This window comes from Oncorhynchus keta, chromosome 35 (assembly GCF_023373465.1).
Source record: "Oncorhynchus keta strain PuntledgeMale-10-30-2019 chromosome 35, Oket_V2, whole genome shotgun sequence".
Classification (NCBI taxonomy): domain Eukaryota; kingdom Metazoa; phylum Chordata; class Actinopteri; order Salmoniformes; family Salmonidae; genus Oncorhynchus; species Oncorhynchus keta.
In genome coordinates, this window is record NC_068455.1 from 6986009 (window position 1) to 7010381 (window position 24373).

Consider the following 24373-nt stretch of genomic DNA (forward strand, 5'->3'; position numbering starts at 1 on the left):
TACGGGGAGATGAGTCATGGAGAATCAGGTTGGGCTGGGGTTAGGTGAGGAGGACAGACGGAAAGTAAAGGAAACCAGACTCGGGGATGTTTGAAACAGCCAAGCTGCTGTCAGTCAGAGTCCACCGATCCTCCGGTAGCTGTCGGCATGAACGGCCCTCTGTTCTGGCATTGCAGCACCCTGGAGAGAGAAGACAGGTAACACTTCACCAGGGCTCACCCCCCCCCCACCCCCCGTCCAGGCCTCTAGTCCTTTAACCTTCTCAAGGCAGGTTTAACCTTAACTCGGCTTTAGCTGTGCAATCTGAGCACCAACCCCCACCAGAATAGAAAGTGACAGACATGGTGAATCTAGAGGAAACACCACCAAACTCAGAACGTACACTCCCCACACACTACGGCTGTCCCAGACAAAAATAATAATAATAATAATAATAATCTTGGTCGACGAGGGCCGTCCTGTTCTTACGAACAATTTATTAGTTGAAATGTTAAAACTTACACACACCCTGTGTGTTTGAATCACATCAACTACATATGCAGCGAGCTCGTCTGATATTTCTTTGATCACACAAATGGACTCGAAAAAGAAGAAGAGCGAGTGCCTGTGTGACCTGACACGCATCGTCTCGCTCTCCTCCCTACTGCAGAGAAAAGGCACCACAGTGTTTATCTTCCTGTCCGTGATGAAGCTGCCACATCATTACAGCCATTTAGTTTATTACTTGTTACTGAAAAGTCCTGTTACTAAAATCCCTCATTTGTTAAGGAATTTATTTATTATTATTATTTTTTGGCTATTCCCTCAACACTCGCTCTCTCTTCACACAAAACACGTAAGCATGGCGTACGTGCGACGCCTGACCTACAGCCCATCATAACCACGTCAATAAATAACAAAACCCAAAACGTCATAACACAGCAAAATGGATGTGGATGACGTGAACAACAAACTAGAAAACGGGCGAACGCTCCGGAGGGGGAAGTCAGATCTGTGGAAGACATTTGACTTAAGTTTATGAAACTACAGGTGATCAAGTAAACAGAGGGTAGAGAGGAGGAAGCGTTGTGAGAGTATTTGTGTGCCAAACAGTTGCTGTTAGAGTACAATGTTTTCTCTGACCATTTGGACCAGTGTAAAACACTAAGAGAACTTGGTTCGATTTGCGACGCTTAACGCGCCGCGCTGCAAGACACCGCCTCTACCATCTCATTGGTTTTTAGGAGCATATACCCACGTGGGTGATTGAACCGAGGTCCACACTCCAACCTGCGTGTCCTCATCGCGTCTGGTGTGGGTGAACAAACAAATCAACATGCGTACGACGGCGGACGCGCCAGCGGTCTGGGCAGGATGTTGATTCTAGAACAAATTAAAATTGGGATTCTCTCTCCTCAATTTTTTTTTTTTTTAGACAATTCGGCTCGAAAACATGAAGATGGCAAGGCAGTGGGTGTGGTGATGAAACCAGGACAAAATGTCACAGCTACAGAACCCCCCCACACAAAAAAAGAGGCATTTCAATTCTCACTTCCACTGCTGCCTCCTCCTGGTCTCAATCCCAGCATGCAACATGGCAACAAAGGGAAAGTCGTCAATTTTACGGCGCACTGAATATTATGTTCCAGAAACACGGACAGTGAGAGGGAGAGAGCACATTTGTTATAAAAAAAATAATATTATTTATTAGTATTGCACCATTATTTTTTTTTGACATAATATAACCACATACAATGTCTTAGAGTGATGGACTGTACCATCCCAGTGGCCTTCGTAATGGATTATTCCACAGGTGTTTTGGTGCACCATGAAAACAAAAAATATATTGCGACTGCTCGACGAAAGAATCTCGGTTGTCCAACAGCCCATCGACCAGTCGACTAAATGGGGTCAGCCCTACTACAGAACACACACACACACTACAAAACACACACACGTGAGAAAATATGAAGATGGCAAGGCAGTGGGTGTGGTGATGAAACCAGGACAAAATGTCACAGCTACAGAACCCCCCCCCCCCAAAAAAAGAGGCATTTCAATTCTCACTTCTATTTTCAAACATTTATATTCCCCAAAGTGAAAATGGAGGGACATTTTGTAAGGTCTCTGTGGTTCAATTCCTATAATAATGTAATCAAGGTGTTTGTGGTTCAGGTCCTATAATAATGTAATCAAGGTGTTTGTGGTTCAGTTCCTATAATAATAATAATAATATAATCAAGGTGTCTGTGGTTCAGGTCCTATAATAATGTAATCAAGGTGTTTGTGGTTCAGGTCCTATAATAATGTAATCAAGGTGTTTGTGGTTCAGGTCCTATAATAATGTAATCAAGGTGTTTGTGGTTCAGTTCCTATAATAATAATAATAATATAATCAAGGTGTCTGTGGTTCAGGTCCTATAATAATGTAATCAAGGTGTTTGTGGTTCAGGTCCTATAATAATAATATAATCAAGGTGTCTGTGGTTCAGTTCCTATAATAATGTAATCAAGGTGTCTGTGGTTCAGTTCCTATAATAATGTAATCAAGGTGTTTGTGGTTCAGTTCCTATAATAATAATAATCAAGGTGTTTGTGGTTCAGTTCCTATAATAATAATAATCAAGGTGTTTGTGGTTCAGTTCCTATAATAATAATAATCAAGGTGTTTGTGGTTCAGTTCCTATAATAATAATAATCAAGGTGTTTGTGGTTCAGTTCCTATAATAATATAATCAAGGTGTTTGTGGTTCAGTTCCTATAATAATAATAATCAAGGTGTTTGTGGTTCAGTTCCTATAATAATAATAATCAAGGTGTTTGTGGTTCAGTTCCTATAATAATAATAATCAAGGTGTTTGTGGTTCAGTTCCTATAATAATATAATCAAGGTGTTTGTGGTTCAGTTCCTATAATAATAATAATATAATCAAGGTGTTTGTGGTTCAGTTCCTATAATAATAATATAATCAAGGTGTCTGTGGTTCAGTTCCTATAATAATGTAATCAAGGTGTTTGTGGTTCAGTTCCTATAATAATATAATCAAGGTGTCTGTGGTTCAGTTCCTATAATAATAATATAATCAAGGTGTCTGTGGTTCAGTTCCTATAATAATAATATAATCAAGGTGTCTGTGGTTCAGTTCCTATAATAATGTAATCAAGGTGTTTGTGGTTCAGTTCCTATAATAATAATAATAATATAATCAAGGTGTCTGTGGTTCAGTTCCTATAATAATGTAATCAAGGTGTTTGTGGTTCAGTTCCTATAATAATGTAATCAAGGTGTTTGTGGTTCAGTTCCTATAATAATATAATCAAGGTGTCTGTGGTTCAGTTCCTATAATAATGTAATCAAGGTGTTTGTGGTTCAGTTCCTATAATAATATAATCAAGGTGTTTGTGGTTCAGTTCCTATAATAATAATAATCAAGGTGTTTGTGGTTCAGTTCCTATAATAATAATAATCAAGGTGTTTGTGGTTCAGTTCCTATAATAATAATAATCAAGGTGTTTGTGGTTCAGTTCCTATAATAATAATAATCAAGGTGTTTGTGGTTCAGTTCCTATAATAATAATAATCAAGGTGTTTGTGGTTCAGTTCCTATAATAATAATAATCAAGGTGTTTGTGGTTCAGTTCCTATAATAATAATAATCAAGGTGTTTGTGGTTCAGTTCCTATAATAATATAATCAAGGTGTTTGTGGTTCAGTTCCTATAATAATAATAATATAATCAAGGTGTTTGTGGTTCAGTTCCTATAATAATAATAAATCAAGGTGTTTGTGGTTCAGTTCCTATAATAATATAATCAAGGTGTCTGTGGTTCAGTTCCTATAATAATAATATAATCAAGGTGTCTGTGGTTCAGTTCCTATAATAATGTAATCAAGGTGTTTGTGGTTCAGTTCCTATAATAATATAATCAAGGTGTCTGTGGTTCAGTTCCTATAATAATGTAATCAAGGTGTTTGTGGTTCAGTTCCTATAATAATAATAATAATATAATCAAGGTGTCTGTGGTTCAGTTCCTATAATAATGTAATCAAGGTGTTTGTGGTTCAGTTCCTATAATAATGTAATCAAGGTGTTTGTGGTTCAGTTCCTATAATAATATAATCAAGGTGTCTGTGGTTCAGTTCCTATAATAATATAATCAAGGTGTTTGTGGTTCAGTTCCTATAATAATATAATCAAGGTGTTTGTGGTTCAGTTCCTATAATAATAATATAATCAAGGTGTCTGTGGTTCAGTTCCTATAATAATATAATCAAGGTGTTTGTGGTTCAGTTCCTATAATAATAATAATAATAATAATAATAAAGGTGTTTGTGGTTCAGTTCCTATAATAATAATATAATCAAGGTGTCTGTGGTTCAGTTCCTATAATAATATAATCAAGGTGTTTGTGGTTCAGTTCCTATAATAATATAATCAAGGTGTTTGTGGTTCAGTTCCTATAATAATATAATCAAGGTGTCTGTGGTTCAGTTCCTATAATAATATAATCAAGGTGTTTGTGGTTCAGTTCCTATAATAATAATAATCAAGGTGTTTGTGGTTCAGTTCCTATAATAATATAATCAAGGTGTTTGTGGTTCAGTTCCTATAATAATAATAATCAAGGTGTTTGTGGTTCAGTTCCTATAATAATAATAATCAAGGTGTTTGTGGTTCAGTTCCTATAATAATAATAATCAAGGTGTTTGTGGTTCAGTTCCTATAATAATATAATCAAGGTGTTTGTGGTTCAGTTCCTATAATAATAATAATCAAGGTGTTTGTGGTTCAGTTCCTATAATAATAATAATCAAGGTGTTTGTGGTTCAGTTCCTATAATAATAATAATCAAGGTGTTTGTGGTTCAGTTCCTATAATAATATAATCAAGGTGTTTGTGGTTCAGTTCCTATAATAATAATAATATAATCAAGGTGTTTGTGGTTCAGTTCCTATAATAATAATAATATAATCAAGGTGTCTGTGGTTCAGTTCCTATAATAATATAATCAAGGTGTCTGTGGTTCAGTTCCTATAATAATAATATAATCAAGGTGTCTGTGGTTCAGTTCCTATAATAATGTAATCAAGGTGTTTGTGGTTCAGTTCCTATAATAATAATATAATCAAGGTGTCTGTGGTTCAGTTCCTATAATAATGTAATCAAGGTGTTTGTGGTTCAGTTCCTATAATAATAATAATAATAATATAATCAAGGTGTCTGTGGTTCAGTTCCTATAATAATGTAATCAAGGTGTTTGTGGTTCAGTTCCTATAATAATATAATCAAGGTGTCTGTGGTTCAGTTCCTATAATAATGTAATCAAGGTGTTTGTGGTTCAGTTCCTATAATATAATCAAGGTGTTTGTGGTTCAGTTCCTATAATAATATAATCAAGGTGTTTGTGGTTCAGTTCCTATAATAATAATATAATCAAGGTGTCTGTGGTTCAGTTCCTATAATAATATAATCAAGGTGTTTGTGGTTCAGTTCCTATAATAATAATAATAATAATAATAATAATAAAGGTGTTTGTGGTTCAGTTCCTATAATAATATAATCAAGGTGTTTGTGGTTCAGTTCCTATAATAATATAATCAAGGTGTCTGTGGTTCAGTTCCTATAATAATATAATCAAGGTGTTTGTGGTTCAGTTCCTATAATAATAATAATCAAGGTGTTTGTGGTTCAGTTCCTATAATAATATAATCAAGGTGTTTGTGGTTCAGTTCCTATAATAATAATAATCAAGGTGTTTGTGGTTCAGTTCCTATAATAATAATAATCAAGGTGTTTGTGGTTCAGTTCCTATAATAATAATAAAGGTGTTTGTGGTTCAGTTCCTATAATAATATAATCAAGGTGTTTGTGGTTCAGTTCCTATAATAATAATAATCAAGGTGTTTGTGGTTCAGTTCCTATAATAATATAATCAAGGTGTTTGTGGTTCAGTTCCTATAATAATAATAATATAATCAAGGTGTTTGTGGTTCAGTTCCTATAATAATAATATAATCAAGGTGTCTGTGGTTCAGTTCCTATAATAATAATATAATCAAGGTGTCTGTGGTTCAGTTCCTATAATAATATAATCAAGGTGTTTGTGGTTCAGTTCCTATAATAATAATAAAGGTGTTTGTGGTTCAGTTCCTATAATAATAATAATCAAGGTGTTTGTGGTTCAGTTCCTATAATAATAATAATAATCAAGGTGTTTGTGGTTCAGTTCCTATAATAATATAATCAAGGTGTTTGTGGTTCAGTTCCTATAATAATAATAATCAAGGTGTTTGTGGTTCAGTTCCTATAATAATAATAATCAAGGTGTTTGTGGTTCAGTTCCTATAATAATAATAATCAAGGTGTTTGTGGTTCAGTTCCTATAATAATATAATCAAGGTGTTTGTGGTTCAGTTCCTATAATAATAATAATATAATCAAGGTGTTTGTGGTTCAGTTCCTATAATAATATAATCAAGGTGTCTGTGGTTCAGTTCCTATAATAATAATATAATCAAGGTGTCTGTGGTTCAGTTCCTATAATAATAATATAATCAAGGTGTCTGTGGTTCAGTTCCTATAATAATGTAATCAAGGTGTTTGTGGTTCAGTTCCTATAATAATAATATAATCAAGGTGTCTGTGGTTCAGTTCCTATAATAATGTAATCAAGGTGTTTGTGGTTCAGTTCCTATAATAATAATAATAATATAATCAAGGTGTCTGTGGTTCAGTTCCTATAATAATGTAATCAAGGTGTTTGTGGTTCAGTTCCTATAATAATATAATCAAGGTGTCTGTGGTTCAGTTCCTATAATAATGTAATCAAGGTGTTTGTGGTTCAGTTCCTATAATAATATAATCAAGGTGTTTGTGGTTCAGTTCCTATAATAATATAATCAAGGTGTTTGTGGTTCAGTTCCTATAATAATAATATAATCAAGGTGTCTGTGGTTCAGTTCCTATAATAATATAATCAAGGTGTTTGTGGTTCAGTTCCTATAATAATAATAATAATAATAATAATAAAGGTGTTTGTGGTTCAGTTCCTATAATAATATAATCAAGGTGTTTGTGGTTCAGTTCCTATAATAATATAATCAAGGTGTCTGTGGTTCAGTTCCTATAATAATATAATCAAGGTGTTTGTGGTTCAGTTCCTATAATAATATAATCAAGGTGTCTGTGGTTCAGTTCCTATAATAATATAATCAAGGTGTCTGTGGTTCAGTTCCTATAATAATATAATCAAGGTGTCTGTGGTTCAGTTCCTATAATAATAATATAATTAAGGTGTTTGTGGTTCAGTTCCTATAATAATGTAATCAAGGTGTCTGTGGTTCAGTTCCTATAATAATGTAATCAAGTGGTTCAGGTCCTATAATAATAATAATGTAATCAAGTAGTTCAGGTCCTATAATAATGTAATCAAGTGGTTCAGTTCCTATAATAATGTAATCAAGTGGTTCAGGTCCCATCAGAGTGTAATCGAGGCAGATCAGAAGAGTCCGGTATTCCCATAATCAACAGGATATGATGAAGAGCTGTAGAATAGACAGTGTATAAAGTGTGACAGTAGCAGTAAATAGCTGTTGGACACCGTGAGGGTGAAGATACTGTATACTAAGTGCTAGATTGTAGATCACCAGATATGCCAGCTGCATTGATTGATTCAAAGAACTAGAAGAAGATCTGAGGATAGATTTCCAGTTAGAGGTGTGATTAGCCTGCTACAGGTGGTGCCTAGCCTGCTACAGGTGGTGCCTAGCCTGCTACAGGAGGTGCCTAGCCTGCTACAGGAGGTGCCTAGCCTGCTACAGGAGGTGCCTAGCCTGCTACAGGAGGTGCCTAGCCTGCTACAGGAGGTGCCTAGCCTGCTACAGGAGGTGCCTAGCCTGCTACAGGAGGTGCCTAGCCTGCTACAGGAGGTGCCTAGCCTGCTACAGGAGGTGCCTAGCCTGCTACAGGAGGTGCCTAGCCTGCTACAGGAGGTGCCTAGCCTGCTACAGGAGGTGCCTAGCCTGCTACAGGAGGTGCCTAGCCTGCTACAGGAGGTGCCTAGCCTGCTACAGGAGGTGCCTAGCCTGCTACAGGAGGTGCCTAGCCTGCTACAGGAGGTGATTAGCCTGCTACAGGAGGTGATTAGCCTGCTACAGGAGGTGATTAGCCTGCTACAGGAGGTGATTAGCCTGCTACAGGAGGTGATTAGCCTGCTACAGGAGGTGCCTAGCCTGCTACAGGAGGTGCCTAGCCTGCTACAGGAGGTGCCTAGCCTGCTACAGGAGGTGCCTAGCCTGCTACAGGAGGTGCCTAGCCTGCTACAGGAGGTGCCTAGCCTGCTACAGGAGGTGCCTAGCCTGCTACAGGAGGTGCCTAGCCTGCTACAGGAGGTGCCTAGCCTGCTACAGGAGGTGCCTAGCCTGCTACAGGAGGTGATTAGCCTGCTACAGGAGGTGCCTAGCCTGCTACAGGAGGTGCCTAGCCTGCTATGCCTAGCCTGCTACAGGAGGTGCCTAGCCTGCTACAGGAGGTGCCTAGCCTGCTACAGGAGGTGCCTAGCCTGCTATGCCTAGCCTGCTACAGGAGGTGCCTAGCCTGCTACAGGTGGTGATTAGCCTGCTACAGGTGGTGATTAGCCTGCTACAGGTGGTGATTAGCCTGCTACAGGTGGTGATTAGCCTGCTACAGGTGGTGATTAGCCTGCTACAGGTGGTGATTAGCCTGCTACAGGTGGTGATTAGCCTGCTACAGGTGGTGATTAGCCTGCTACAGGTGGTGATTAGCCTGCTACAGGTGGTGATTAGCCTGCTACAGGAGGTGATTAGCCTGCTACAGGAGGTGATTAGCCTGCTACAGGAGGTGATTAGCCTGCTACAGGAGGTGATTAGCCTGCTACAGGAGGTGATTAGCCTGCTACAGGAGGTGATTAGCCTGCTACAGGAGGTGATTAGCCTGCTACAGGAGGTGATTAGCCTGCTACAGGAGGTGATTAGCCTGCTACAGGAGGTGATTAGCCTGCTACAGGAGGTGATTAGCCTGCTACAGGAGGTGATTAGCCTGCTACAGGAGGTGATTAGCCTGCTACAGGAAGTGATGGGAAGCCCTGATCTCTCCTACCTGTATGTTCTCTGGGTTGCGGTCGTTCTCGCAGTGTTGTCCTCTCCACTCACCAGGCATCCTGCGAGGGGAGGGGGGCAGCAGACCACCCAGCTGGGCCTAGAGAGACAAGGATGTTTGTTAGGAGAAGAAGAGATAATGAGGAGTCAGGAGAGAGAGGAGCGACAGGACAGATACAGTCAAGGAAAAGAGATGGAGGATTTGATAGGATCTCATTCGCGACACCTAGTCTTATTTGGGTCCGACGCAACGAAAAACAGACAAGACTTAACAATTTACATACAGTGGTTAAAAAAGTTCTCCCACTTAAAAATATGAGGCCTGTAATTTTCAACTATAACAGACAAAATGAGAAGAAAAAAAATCCAGAAAATCACATTGTAGGATTTTTAATGAATTTATTTCCAAATTATGGTGGAAAATATGGTGGAAAATAAGTATTTGGTCACCTACAAACAAGCAAGATTTCTGTCTCTCACAGACCTGTAACTTCTTCTTTAAGAGGCTCCTCTGTCCTCCACTCGATTTTTATTTCACCTTTATTTAACCAGGTAGGCTAGTTGAGAACAAGTTCTCATTTACAACTGCGAACCTGGCCAAGATACATGTAATCTACAGTGCCCCCCCCCACCCCCCGTCGTTACCTGTATTAATGGCACCTGTTTGAACTTGTTATCAGTATAAATGACACCTGTCCACAACCTCAAACAGTCACCGTTCTTGTACCTTTCTCATGGTCTGAGAGTCCTTTAGGGTGCTTTTGACAAACTCCAAGCATATCATCGTATGCCTTTTATTGAGGAGTGTCTTCCGTCTGGCCACTCTACCATAAAGGCCTGATTTGTAGAGTGCTGCAGAGATGGTTGTCCTTCTAGAAGGTTCTCCCATCTCCACAGAGGAACACTATAGAGCTCTGCCAGAGTGACCATCGGGTTGTTGGTCACCTCCCTGACCAAAGTCCTTCTCCCCCGATTGCTCAGTTTGGACGGGCGGCCAACTCTAGGAAGAGTCTTGGTGGTTCCAAACTTCTTCCATTTAAGAATAATGGAGGCCACTGTGGTCTTTGGGAACCTTCAATGCCGCATAATGTTTCTGGTGCCCTTCCTCAGAGCTCTACGGACAATTCCATCTTCCTCATGGCATTGTTTTTGCTCTGACATGCACTGTCAACTGTGGGATCTTAAATAGACCTTATCCTTTCCAAATCATGTCCAATCAAATTAATTTACCACAGGTGAACTCCAATCAAGTTGTAGAAACATCAAGGATGACCAATGGAAACAGGATGCACCGGGGCTCAATTTCCAGTCTCATAGCAAAGGGTCAGAATACTTATGTAGTAAATAAGGTATTCGTTTGATAAATATGCAACATTTTCTAAAAACCTGTTTTTACTTTGGTATTGTGTGTACATGTTTGTATTTAATCCATTTTGGAATAAGGCTGTAACCATAAAATGTGGAAAAGGGGAAGGGGTCTGAATATTTTCCAACTACACTTATTATTGACTTCCTGAACCTTATTTCTAAGGCTACATATATTAATTTGGGCTATTTTTTTAGACCTTTCCTGGGTAGCTTATCAGAAACAATATGGAAAAGAGCAAACAAGGCAATAGACAAAACATACATTAAACAGTGTGTGTGTGTGTGTGTGTGTGTGTGCGCACTGAGGGATTGAAGCCATAGGCTTGGTTCTCTCATTCCTTCCAGGCTTCTGGGAGGTCGGGTGGACAATGAGTCTGTCATAGAGGGTGTAAGCAATGTCTCCACGCGCTCTGGCAGCTTTCATGTCTGGGATCAGTTCTTTCCTCCTCTTCTCTCACAGCTTCAGGATACATCAGGATAGAGGATGTACGTTCCTCTCAAGTTGTCGTCTCTTTCCAGAACAGCTACCTTGTTCTTGAACCTCAGGAACTTGATCACTGGGCCTGCCACCTGGGCCTGCCACCTGGGCCTGCCGTGGGTTTTCCAGTCCTGTCAGGCCTCCTCAATCTTCCTGTGGTCCACCTTCAGTGTCTCCGAGATCATTTCCCTCACTTTGTTCTCAGACTCCGTCCAGGTCTCATGTGGAGATTCTGCAATTCTGTCCACAACCATGTTGTTCTGCCTTGATTGTCCCTCTAGATAAATCGGAGTTCTCCATCATTGATATCATTGGATTCACATACAGAACTGATGTCCTCTCTCAATGACTTACATATTACTGTCATATTTACATTCTCCTGTTTAAACTCATCACGCTGACCCCTGGGAGAACTAAAAAACTGTTCTTCACGTCCTGAACCTCTCTGATCAGTACATCCATTCTTATATTTAGTTTGAGAGTGACAGTTGGGAAAGAGACATGAGAGAAAAAGAGACAGGTGGATAGAGGCTGTGTTAGAGAGGGGACAGGTGGATAGAGGCTGTGTTAGAGGGGACAGGTGGATAGAGGCTGTGTTAGAGGGGACAGGTGGATAGAGGCTGTGTTAGAGGGGACAGGTGGATAGAGGCTGTGTTAGAGGAGACAGGTGGATAGAGGCTGTGTTAGAGGGGACAGGTGGATAGAGGCTGTGTTAGAGGGGACAGGTGGATAGAGGCTGTGTTAGAGGGGACAGGTGGATAGAGGCTGTGTTAGGGGGACAGGTGGATAGAGGCTGTGTTAGAGGGGACAGGTGGATAGAGGCTGTGTTAGAGGGGACAGGTGGATAGAGGCTGTGTTAGAGGGGACAGGTGGATAGAGGCTGTGTTAGAGGGGACAGGTGGATAGAGGCTGTGTTAGAGGGGACAGGTAGATAGAGGCTGTGTTAGAGGGGACAGGTGGTTAGAGGCTGTGTTAGAGGGGACAGGTGGTTAGAGGCTGTGTTAGAGGGGACAGGTAGATAGAGGCTGTGTTAGAGGGGACAGGTAGATAGAGGCTGTGTTAGAGGGGACAGGTAGATAGAGGCTGTGTTAGGGGGACAGGTAGATAGAGGCTGTGTTAGAGGGGACAGGTGGATAGAGGCTGTGTTAGAGGGGACAGGTGGATAGAGGCTGTGTTAGAGGGGACAGGTGGATAGAGGCTGTGTTAGAGGGGACAGGTAGATAGAGGCTGTGTTAGAGGGGACAGGTGGTTAGAGGCTGTGTTAGAGGGGACAGGTTTTTTTTTATATAGGAGATTACAGAAGAGTAAGGAAGAGGGAGAAAGGTGACATTTAAAAAAAGAGGACAGGTGTTTGACAGGTAGACTAAAGTCCAGAGTACAAGTGAGGGAGAAGTTAGGAAAGGCGGGTAGAGAACCGACCTCCAGAAGCCAGGCCTGTAGTGGAGCCTGTTGTGTCTTCAGCCCCTCATTCTCCTGACGTAGACTGTCCAGCTCTCGCTGAACCTCACACACCTGTAAACCACACCACCACGCCGGGCACACAAGACCATCAGATAACCAGGAAAGACGCATCTTTTACAAACAGACAATGTCAAAAGCTGACTGCTTCAGGAATACAAGTTTCTTGTGAATTATATGTGGAGGTAAGCTTCCCTTTTCTATACAGGTCGATACTATTGGTGTAGAGGGAAAATGTAACTCAACCAATACAATCAGCTAGCGCTAGCTAGCCAACCAATCAGAGCAGGTGTCAGAGTAGCTCCTCCTGTTAGATGACCTTGTTCTGAGCAGAGAGTAGCTCCTGATGCATCACGTCCAGCTCTCTCTTCAGAGCAGTCTTCTCCTGTTCCACTGTCTTCCCCACGCTGGACTGGCCCTGCTGTTTCTGCTGCTTCACGGTTAAGATGGCTGCCTCCAGCTGTGAGGAGATGATCCAGGGTTTGAAAGACTTATTCATATGCAGGGTGTACCGCTCTCCTCTAAGCCTCAAACTTAAAAAGATCTTGAGACATCAAGTCAGATCTGATTATGTTGATATTTTGTCAAATGGATGAATGAATCGGTCACATCCATCCATCCATCCCTTCCTCTGTCAGCTCACCTTTTCCCTGGTGTGGTGGAGCTCCATGGTCAGCCTCTCGTTCTCCTGCCTCAGCTGCTGCTGTTCCTGTTCCACCAGCCTGGCCAGTTCATCCTGGTACAGCTTCTTTTGCTGGCTCTGGTATCCGCTGGAGTGCAGGGCCATCTCCAGAACCTGGTTCTGATTCAGGAAAACCCATCAGACGTCACAATAACAAATCAGCTGAGAGACTTGAGCATTCTCTGACCCATAGAAATATACTATAAGGGACCAAGCTGCTCAGACCGCAGCAATTTGACTGGATGGCCGTTTTAGTATTTCTATAGCAACCGAACCACCATTCGTTAGTGATTAGAGAAATAGAATGATTAGAACTGACCAACCTCAAGCCAGCCAATCAACTAACCAACCTGAAGCCAGCCAGCCAATCAACCAACCAGCCAGCCAGCCAGCCAGCCAACCTGAAGCCAGCCAATCAACTAACCAATCAACCAACCTGAAGCCAGCCAGCCAACCTGAAGCCAGCCAGCCAACCAACCAGCCAGCTACCAACCTGAAGCCACCCAGCCAACCAACCTGAAGCCAGCCAACCAACCAACCAGCCAATCCAGCCAGCCAGCCAACCAGAAGCCAGCCAGCCAATCAACTAACCAGCCAGCCAACCAGAAGCCAGCCAGCCAACCAACCAGAAGCCAGCCAGCCAGCCAACCAGAAGCCAGCCAGCCAACCAACCAGAAGCCAGCCAGCCAACCAGCCAACCAGAAGCCAGCCAGCCAACCAACCAACCAGAAGCCAGCCAGCCAACCAACCAGAAGCTAGCCAGCCAACCAACCAACCAGAAGCCAGCCAGCCAACCAACCAACCAGAAGCTAGCCAGCCAACCAACCAGAAGCCAGCCAGCCAACCAACCAGAAGCCAGCCAGCCAGCCAACCAGAAGCCAGCCAGCCAACCAGAAGCCAGCCAGCCAACCAGAAGCCAGCCAGCCAGCCAGCCAACCAACCAGCCAGCCAACCAACCAGAAGCCAGCCAGCCAACCAGAAACCAGCCAGCCAACCAACCTGAAACCAGCCAGCCAGCCAACCTGAAACCAGCCAGCCAGCCAACCTGAAACCAGCCAGTTAAACCTAAAACCAGCCAATTAAACCTGAAACCAGCCAATTAAACCTGAAACCAGCCAGCCAACCAACCTGAAACCAGCCATCCAACCAACCTGAAACCAGCCATCCAACCAACCTGAAACCAGCCATCCAACCAACCTGAAACCAGCCATCCAACCAACCAAAACCAGCCATCCAACCAACCTGAAACCAGCCATCCAACCAACCTGAAACCAGCCAGCCAACCAACCTGAAACCAGCCATCTAACCAACCTGAAACCAGCCAATTAACCAGCCAACCTGAAACCAGCCAGCCAATTAAACCTGAAACCAGCCAGCCAGCCAGCCAACCAACCTGAAACCAGCCAGCCAGCCAGCCAACCAACCTGAAACCAGCCAGCCAGCCAGCCAACCAACCTGAAACCAGCCAGCCAGCCAGCCAACCAACCTGAAACCAGCCAACCAACCTGAAACCAGCCAATCAAACCAGCCAACCAGCCAACCAACCTGAAACCAGCCAACCAGCCAAACCAACCTCAAACCTGAAACCAGCCAACCAGAACCAGCCAATCAGCCAACCAAACCTGAAACCAGCCAATCAGCCAACCAACCTGAAACCAGCCAATCAGCCAACCAACCTGAAACCAGCCAATCAGCCAACCAACCTGAAACCAGCCAATCAGCCAACCAACCTGAAACCAGCCAATCAGCCAACCAACCTGAAACCAGCCAATCAAACCAACCAACCTGAAACCAGCCAATCAAACCTGAAACCAGCCAATCAAACCTGAAACCAGCCAATCAAACCTGAAACCAGCCAATCAAACCTGAAACCAGCCAATCAAACCTGAAACCAGCCAATCAGCCAATCAACCTGAAACCAGCCAATCAACCTGAAACCAGCCAATCAACCTGAAACCAGCCAATCAACCTGAAACCAGCCAATCAACCTGAAACCAGCCAATCAACCTGAAACCAGCCAATCAACCTGAAACCAGCCAATCAACCTGAAACCAGCCAATCAACCTGAAACCAGCCAATCAACGTGTCATCATAGTAGGCCTCACCTTGTCGTTGCCGCTCTGCAGCTGTTTGTGCAGTGACATCACTTCCTGTTTGAGGGCGTCCTTCTCTTGCTGTGACACGCGGAGGTCTGACTTGAGACGGGCGCTTTGGGGGTCAGACTGCAGGCTTTCCTCCAACACCTGGTTCTGAGAGAAACCACCGTGGTCAAAATTCCCCCAACTTTCCTTTAAATTCCCCCAACTTTCCTTTAAATTCTCAGTTTTTCCAGAAATCCTGGTTGGAGGAGGCCAGATATCCTGATTATTCCCTTGTGATTCCGGAATCCTCCAACCAGGGAACTTTACACGAATACTGGCTGACACTGCAAAGCATATTGACAAAACGCACAAATCAACAGGAGTCATAGAATTTGTGAATTTTTGCATAATTAATTAGAAATACTTAATCGTCCTTGAAATGTGTCTTTGGCTTGACACACGCAGAACATACTGTACGTTATAAATGATGATGATATTGAATGAAAGTAGTAACCATTTTAATTGTGGCTCATTACTGTGTCATAAGTGGTTGAAGAGGGTATGTCCCAAAAGGCACCCTCTATTCCCTATAACAGTGCACTACTATTGGCCAGGCAGTGTAAAAGGTTGCCCCGACTGAACAGAGCATCCTTACCCTCTCCTGAGACTTGGCTAGCTGGTTACGTAATCCCCGGGTTTGTTTTTCCAAAGCCTTGCGCTCCTGCAGGAGGGAGGAGAGCCGGCACTCTACAGCCCCCATCTTAGCTACCTACAGGTGGACACAGTGAAGAAGAGTGTGGTTTTATGTACCGTATAACCACTTTAACCATAATGTACCGAAACCCCTACATCCATGTGTAACATACTGTATATAATATACAGAAACTGCTAGTAGGTTTCTCTTGCAAAATACTAAACTAACCTGGATAAATAAAAGTTGAATACAAATTTTTAAAAAGTGAGTTAAATTATTATAATTGATTTTTACTACATAATGTTTATCATCTGCTCACATCTCACCTTATCTCTGAGGGTATTGAGTTGTAGCACCAGCTGGGCCTTGCCCTCCTCTAGTAGTACAGTCCCTTCCACAGCGTTGGTTAGCTCCGCCTCCAGGGCAGACACACACACTGCCATCTGATACAGGAGAACAAGGTGTTAGCCAATAGTAGTACAGTCCCTTCCACAGCGTTGGTTAGCTCCGCCTCCAGGGCAGACACACACACTGCCATCTGATACAGGAGAACAAGTCGTTAGCCAATAGTACAGTCCCTTCCACAGCGTTGGTTAGCTCCGCCTCCAGGGCAGACACACACACTGCCATCTGATACAGGAGAACAAGTCGTTAGCCAATAGTAGTACAGTCCCTTCCACAGCGTTGGTTAGCTCCGCCTCCAGGGCAGACACACACACTGCCATCTGATACAGGAGAACAAGTCGTTAGCCAATAGTAGTACAGTCCCTTCCACAGCGTTGGTTAGCTCCGCCTCCAGGGCAGACACACACACTGCCATCTGATATTATCAATGAAGTACTTGATCAACTTCCCCAGAGTGAGATGGACTCGTACCATGTTTTACTCTAGATAAAGTAGGTTAGCAAGCCAATGCTTAACTTCTTTCATAATGGACTCAGACATCACTCCTCGCATCAGACCCCCCGGCACCAACCATCAGGACCCCCCCCCCCCCCGGCCCCAGTTGAAACATGAGCCCCCTCAACTTTTAGTTTGATGTCCCAATAGAAATATACGATTGAGTGACACAGATAGTGCAGCAACCTCTCTCCTCTGTGCTGTGTCAGCACCATGGACATGTAGGGGGGGGGGGGGCTATGGAAAGTCACAGGGGCGGTTAGGTATGACTCCTTTGGGTTTCCATAGAAAGCAAAAAGCTTCTCATCTGTGATAGGCTAAGTGAATGTTTTAAAGGGCGTGGTCAAGTTAATTGTTGAAACTGCTTCAAATCAACTCTGCCTCACCACTAGAGTTTAGTTAGCTTCTTAGCTTAGCTGTAAAAATAGCATTAAGTGTTATTAGCCATAGTCTATGTAGTTCGAACAAGCATTATTATGGGTGTTTGGCTGCATTCACATAGGGTAATTCAACGATTACAAAACATCCCATCTCGCATCCTATATTCGTTACCAAAATGGCCTTGCTTTGTGTGTAGGCCGCCGTTCATTGTGCTGATACAGATTGACACCAAACCATCATTTCAAAAGCACTCAATCAACGGTCTCGGCATTTGAACTTTGTATATTATGATATAAGCAGAATTCAACATAATAACAAATGCAACAACCACCAACCAAAATTGTGCCCCTCGCTGATTTCAACTGCACCCTTAGTCCCTTTATCCTGGGACCCCCTCCGGAGCCGTCAGACCCCCCCCGGAGCCAACAGTCAGACCCCCCCAAGGACTGGGTTTGCCATGACTTGACCCGACTCTGGGAACTTGATAAGGGCTTCACTGCCAAAATCCTGAACCATCCACCTACTCATACTCATCATTTACCTTCATCCTCTCATCCTCCGGTACAGTACGTTGCTGGCCTCTGACAGCTTCCTGTCTCTCACTCTGTCTGAGCAGTTCCCCCAGCTGCTGGCTCAACCCCTCCACTCCTGCTGCATTCTGGGCGTTCTTCTCCGACAACAGCCCGTTCTCATCCTCCAGCTGCTGACTGCGGAGACGAAGCACTGAGATCTACGGGGGGGGGGGCAGATTTAGGGGTCATCCCAAATGGAGCCCTATATAGCACCCTATTCCCTGGTCAAAAGTAGTTCACTATATAGAGAAAAATGGCATGTTTCTGACACCGATCTAGATTTATTCGAGTTGCCAGGTATTGCCCGTGTTCGCACAAAGGAACAACGGTCTTAAGTGCAATGCACAGCCCCTAGAACCAAGTCAAAGGTTAACATTAATATCGCTAATAAAGTCAGTTGGTTTACTCCCGCCCTACCCGTCCCGTGAAACTCCCGCCCTACCCGTCCCGTGAAACTCCCGCCCTACCCGTCCCGTGAAACTCCCGCCCTACCCGTCCCGTGAAACTCCCGCCCTACCCGTCTCGTGAAACTCCCGCCCTACCCGTCTCGTGAAACTCCCGCCCTACCAGTCTCGTGAAACTCCCGCCCTACCCGTCTCGTGAAACTCCCGCCCTACCCGTCTCGTGAAACTCCCGCCCTACCCGTCTCGTGAAACTCCCGTCCTACCTGTCTCTTGAAACTCTCTGCCTTCTTTTGCGCAGAAATCTTCTCCTTCCTGAAATGCTCCAGTTTGAAGCTAAGATAGGGGGAGAAGAAAGGTGCAAGTTCAACGACCCAAATGTAAAATATAAATTGTACCATACTACGGGGCTTCGATACTCTACAACAGTGTTTCAGTCCTGGTCCTGGGGACTTAGTGGTACACATTTTAGTTTTTTCATTAGCACTAACACACCTGCACATTCCACTAATCAAAGGCTTGATAAGCTGATTAGTTGAATCAGGTGTGAAAGTGCTAGCAGTGATGTAGTGGTTAACCTCACTAGGGTAGGGGGCAGTATTTTCACCTCCAGATGAAAAGCGTGTCCTAAACTGCCTGCTACTCAGGCCCAGAAGCTAGGATATGCATATAATTAGTAGATTTGGATAGAAAACACTCAAAAGTTTCTAGAACTGTTAAAATAATGTCTGAGTATAACAGAACTGAAATGGCAGTCAAAAAAACCTGAGAAACAAAATCCCACTTTCTGGATGGATTTATGTTTGTAGTTTTCCATTAACTGCCTATACGGATTCCATTGACTTAGGATTCAAATTGCACTTCCTATGGCTTCCACTAGATGTCAACAGTCTTTAGAAATGGTTTTAGACCACTGAGTGAGTGGACATTGCAGTGTCCCAGAGGTTTTTCATGCACGCGACCGAGAGCCTTTCTTGTTTACCTTTTATATTGACAAAGCTTTTGTCCGGTTGAAATATTATTAATTATTATGACTAAAAACAACCTGAGGATTGATTATAAACATCGTTTGACATGTTTGACATGTTTCTACGAACTTTACTGATATTTTTCAGATTTATCACCTGCCTGTTTTGACTGCCTTTGAGCCTGTGAATTACTTTACAAAACAAACATTTCAACGGGAGTCTTGTGAGTGCAACCATATGAAGATCATCAAAGTGATACACAAGTCAGAAATAGCGATAAAGTGTAACTCCTCTACTTGGCTGATAACTGTTTGTAATGGGGGCGGCAGGGTAGCCTAGTGGTTAGAGCGTTGGACTAGTAACCGGAAGGTTGCAAGTTCAAACCCCCGAGCTGACAAGGTACAAATCTGTCATTCTGCCCCTGAACTAGGCTAGGCCGTCATTGAAAATAAGAATTTGTTCTTAACTGACTTGCCTAGTTAAATAAAGGTAAAATATATATTTTTAAAAGTAATGATTTGTCCGCTGGGCGCTGTTCAGATAATCGCATGGTATGCTTTCGCCATAAAGCCTTTTTGAAATCTGACACCGTGGTTGGATTAACAAGAAGTTAATCTTTAAACCGATTGTATAACACTTGTATGTTTTATACATTTTTATAATGAGTATTTCTGTTTTTGAATTTGTCACTCTGCAATTTCAATGGATGTTGGCCTGGTGGAACGCTACGCTCCCACACCCCCTAGTGGTAAAAAAAAAAGTGGATCAACTCTGATCGGCAGTTAGTGAAGAAAGTTGTCCTCCCTATACTTTCAATGCATTTTTCGGGGCAAATGGTGAGTAACCTGCATTTACTTGCGTTTACCCTCCACTACACCAGGGAAGATTGCTAAGGTAATTCAATTAAAATGGTTCCCCAGGAGCAGGAAACTGATGATTTGGTTTCTCACAGCATCTCCTTCTGGCTGTCTTTCAGGTACTCTTCCTTCAGCGTTGACATCTTCTGTGTGAGTAAAAGGTTCTCCTCTACTAGGCGACCCACCTCACACCTACAGCCAACAGAGGAAAACAAAGTCAGGAACAGAAGATCTGTACTATGAAAAAGCTGTGGAGCTTAAAGGCAATGAGGAAAACTCAGCACCATGTTTCATTACAAAACCCACTGATATTGCAAACTACTTTAATGATAAATAAATAAATAAATATATAGCCTGGCGAAGCGGTTTCATGCGCTGACAATGACCTTTTTACGTCGTTTGTCTCAGGAAGAAATGACTAGTCCACACGGTCCGAGACCAAGTAAAGTACAAATGTATCCGACACACAGACAAGACCGAGACACTCACTATGTGGTCTCCACACAGGTCTCTACTACTACAACACTGACATTAAGTAAACATGCTTAAGGATTTTATCAAGAATGCAGGTTTGTAATGGACAAATAGTCAATGCTGGGACATAAACCCTAAACAATGTAACAAAGGAAATTGTTTATAAGCCGATTTAATTAGACAGCTTTACCTCTCCTCAGCGATGTCCTCCCGCAGTTTATCCAGTAGACTGCTGAGCTGTTCCTTCTCCTCATGGTGTTTGGCACTCAGTTCCTGCATGGCCCGTCTGTGAGCCTCCTTTAGGCTCTGCCTTTCCTCCTGCAGCCGCTCCTGAAACACCCCCTCATATTCCTCCTCCAGCTGGAGTCTCTCCCTGTCCCAGTCCTCCCTCAGCCTCCTCTCAGTCTCCTCTTGCTGCTTCAGGCGCTCCTCGGCTAACCTGGTGAGGAGAGCCGCCTCACGACACTGCTGAAGCCGAGCTCGTTCCAGCTCCCACTGCTCAGTGAGCCTGGCCTCCCTGTTCTGCTGCTCCTTGACTAGTCGTAACATCGCCTCCTCTAACATGGTCTGCAGCGACTCATTACTCTGCTTGTTCAACTGAGCCTTCTCCCTCTCCCACTCCTCCATGAGTCTCATCTCCACCTCCTCTATCCCAGCCTTCACTGTCTCCTCGTGGCTCTGCTGCAACTCCAGCTTCTCCCTCTCCCACTCCTCCATGAGTCTCATCTCCACCTCCTCTATCCCAGCCTTCACTGTCTCCTCGTGGCTCTGCTGCAACACCAGCTTCTCCCTCTCCCACTCCTCCAACAGCCTCATCTCCACCTCCGCCCTCTCCTCCTGTAGCTTCCCCCGCTCTTCTTCCATCCTGGTCAAAAGGATTTCTTTGTGCTCCTCGTCCAGCTTGTTGAGTTCCGCGGCATGTAGTTTCCTTAACTCCTGCATCTCTGTGTCCAGGCCCAACTCACCTTTCGCCTGTTGGGCCTCTAGGAGCTGCTCCTCCAAGGAGGCAGCCTGGGTGCGGGCCTCTAGGAGCTGCTCCTCCAAGGAGGCAGCCTGGGTGCGGGCCTCTAGGAGCTGCTCCTCCAAGGAGGCAGCCTGGGTGTGGGCCTCTAGGAGCTGCTCCTCCAAGGAGGCAGCCTGGGTGTGGGCCTCTAGGAGCTGCTCCCCCAGGGAGGCAGCCTGGGTGCGGGCCTCTAGGAGCTGCTCCTCCAGGGAGGCAGCCTGGGTGCGGGCCTCTAGGAGCTGCTCCTCCAGGGAGGCAGCCTGGGTGCGGGACTCCAGGAGCTGCTCCCCCAGGGAGGTAGCCTGGGTGCGGGACTCCAGGAGCTGCTCCCCCAGGGAGGCAGCCTGGGTGCGGGCCTCTAGGAGCTGCTCCTCCAGGGAGGCAGCCTGGGTGCGGGCCTCCAGGAGCTGCTCCCCCAGGGAGGCAGCCTGGGTGCGGGCCTCCCGGAGCTGCTCCCCCAGGGAGGCAGCCTGGGTGCGGGCCTCCCGGAGCTGCTGCTCCAGGCTGCTCACCTAATATAATCAAATAATGGAATATACGCCATTTACCAGACTTATCACTGAGCGCATACATTTTTATATGGGTGGCCCCAGCAAGAATCGAACCCATGATTCCCCGCAAGTGCCATGCTTTAACCAACTGGGTCACACAGTCGTCTACTTACTTCCTCCTCTTGCTGTTGCTCCAGCTCTTCCATCTCCCCAGCCTGCCTCTGCTCCAAGCCAGCCCGCTCCTCCTCTGCCTGCTCTAGCTGGGCCTGGAGCTCCAGGGCTCTGTTCTGGCTGCTGGACATCTCACTGTGTAGAGCCTGGATCTCCTCCATGTAGTGCAGAGACAAGGCTGCCTTCTGGGTCTCCAGGTCCGTCTTCTGCTCCTCCACCTTCTGGTCAAATTCACTCACCTGTAATGGCACAGGGATACATCATATTCAGCTGTAACAGAACAAAACAATGTGGTCTGTGTGGCCCAGGTTTGTGGTTAGAGCCGCTGACCCTGGCGTACACACACACACACACACACACACACACTGTCCCCGATAAAGGAGTGGGGACTGCCCCATCTAGCTACACCCAATCAGTCTCTGATAAAGTAAACATGGCACAGTGAAATATGGATTACTTTAGGAAATTCTGTTGAAGCGCGGCTAGATATTTAAGTGTCACCTTGTTCTCCAGCTGAGCCTGTAGCGCCTCCATCTCTTGGAGGTGCTTCTCTTTCAGCCTCTCCAGCATCATCTCTGCCTCCAGACTCATGTTGAACAATGGCTGGCCCTCCTCCAAGCCCAGGCCTGAGGACAATCAAATGCATTTTTTCTCCCTATCAGCAGTTGTCAAAGTTTATTTTTTTATTTTTTAGAGATACCCGGCATAAAACCTCAAACAAGCAACGCTGAAGTACAGGGGCCAGGATAAACTCCCTCGAAGGAAGGAAACCTAGAGGGGAACCAGAGGGGACCCTAGAGGGGAACCAGAGGGGACCCTAGAGGGGAACCAGGCTCAGAGGGATGACCAGTCCACTTCTGGCTGCACTGGCAAACAGACAGGTGAGGAAGGAACTACTAACTAGCTCTCATGTTCTTTAGGTACTCAATGTGTTTGACTACATAGCTGTTGTAAATGGGCAAAATAATTGATCTAAAAAAAATAAAATAAAAATATATATATTTTTAAACTCCTTGCATCCAAATAACTAGTATTTACGTGATCAAGATGAACAATTCAACATCTTGCCTTGTTCAAGCAGCATCTCTATGACCTTCAGATACCCTGCAAACGTCTACTCTGAAGGTCATAGGGCATCTAAAAACGTGCACTACATAGGAAATAAGGTGCCATTTGGGACGGAACCTACCCCCCCCCCAAACCCACGTTCTGCTTCAATGTACCTGGGTCTGACTCCATGCCAGGACTCGTACTCCCCAGCTCCTCGGAGAGCGAGGGTTTGAGACAGGGCTGAGAGGTTCGACCCAAGTTGTGGTACTCCTGCAGTTCTGCTTGAAGCTCGTCAATACGATCCTGTAGCTCCTGTCTCAAAACACATCCACAATAAAAAAAAAGTCAAAATAAATATTAGTATTATTTTTTTTTTTAAATAAATAGGCAACCTACCTCTGAAGTAGTATGTTTGCAGTTAGTTGATGGATTGACTGATAGTTTTAATGATTAATTGATGATTGACTGATCGTTTTAATGATTAATTGATATATTGGTTCCAGTGAAACCTATTACCCGGCCCTGCCCCAGCGTGCCCCTGCCCCAGCGTGCCCCTGCCCCAGCGTGCCCCTGCCCCAGCGTGCCCCTGCCTCTTACCCGGCACTGTTCTTCATAGCTGCTGCGGAGCCGTCCGAGACGCTCCTCCTGTAGGAAGAACTCTGCACTGCCCGGGTCCAGGTCCCCAAACTAAGGAAAACAGAACCAGAGCATCTTACAGACAGATACTTCAGAATAGATAGAGTCTCATTCCATTAGGCAGAACTGAAAAATGTGTGACAGATTACTATGGACATCTACTACAGTAACATGTATATTATTGAAATGGGTCCCTTTGCGACTGCTAGCCAGTTCATGTCAATACACAATACTGCAGGAGAGAAAGGTCTTTACCTTCTCCTTCAGGATGTTATCCAGGTTATTCTGCAGTTCGCGGACTTGGCTTTCTGCCGCCAACAGTTTCTCAGTGCTGACCAGCAGCTCCATCTCCAGACACCTACTTTCCTGAAGTTAGAGTGAGGGTTAACCCTGAGGAGTGAGGGTTAACCCTGAGGAGTGAGGGTTAACCGTGAGGAGTGAGGGTTAACCGTGAGGAGTGAGGGTTAACCGTGAGGAGTGAGGGTTAACCGTGAGGAGTGAGGGTTAAGCGTGTGGGTTCAAATAAAATGTGTATATTTGTTGTCACATATTTAGCAAACAACAGGTGTAGACTAACAGTGAAATGCTTACTTACGGGTGCTTTGCCAACG

The 24373-nt window shown here is 44.4% G+C and overlaps 1 protein-coding gene and 2 long non-coding RNA genes across 17 annotated transcripts in view; 2 read left to right on the forward strand and 1 right to left on the reverse strand.

Annotated features, from left to right (window-relative positions):
• Nucleotides 1–24373, reverse strand: part of LOC118369028 (ninein-like) — an 81839-nt gene that overhangs the window by 13487 nt on the left and 43979 nt on the right. Inside the window, 17 exon segments of the mRNA XM_052496220.1 lie at nt 9099–9197; nt 12363–12455; nt 12721–12861; nt 13045–13203; nt 15189–15332; nt 15820–15933; nt 16185–16301; nt 17681–17869; nt 18379–18448; nt 20031–20129; nt 20602–21053; nt 21144–21926; nt 22079–22315; nt 22578–22702; nt 23300–23438; nt 23724–23813; nt 24018–24128. Coding sequence (XP_052352180.1) covers nt 9099–9197; nt 12363–12455; nt 12721–12861; nt 13045–13203; nt 15189–15332; nt 15820–15933; nt 16185–16301; nt 17681–17869; nt 18379–18448; nt 20031–20129; nt 20602–21053; nt 21144–21926; nt 22079–22315; nt 22578–22702; nt 23300–23438; nt 23724–23813; nt 24018–24128 — 3162 coding nt within the window.
• LOC127915790 (uncharacterized) lies at nt 225–8540 on the forward strand. 13 transcript variants are annotated; one of them, XR_008092225.1, is made up of 8 exons: nt 2464–2493; nt 2914–3027; nt 3108–3190; nt 3838–4105; nt 6541–6811; nt 7198–8098; nt 8204–8413; nt 8491–8540. It is a non-coding gene; the product is annotated as an uncharacterized LOC127915790 (long non-coding RNA). The 13 variants fall into 13 exon arrangements; XR_008092226.1 differs by lacking the exon at nt 2464–2493 and adding an exon at nt 2501–2530; XR_008092227.1 differs by lacking the exon at nt 2464–2493 and adding an exon at nt 3265–3301 and having other exon boundaries at nt 2584–3027; nt 3108–3227; nt 3995–4105.
• LOC127915791 (uncharacterized) lies at nt 11487–12175 on the forward strand. Of its 3 annotated transcripts, none has more exons than XR_008092230.1 (3): nt 11487–11581; nt 11726–11870; nt 12073–12175. It is a non-coding gene; the product is annotated as an uncharacterized LOC127915791 (long non-coding RNA). The 3 variants fall into 3 exon arrangements; XR_008092231.1 differs by having other exon boundaries at nt 11487–11552; XR_008092229.1 differs by lacking the exon at nt 11487–11581 and adding an exon at nt 11612–11668.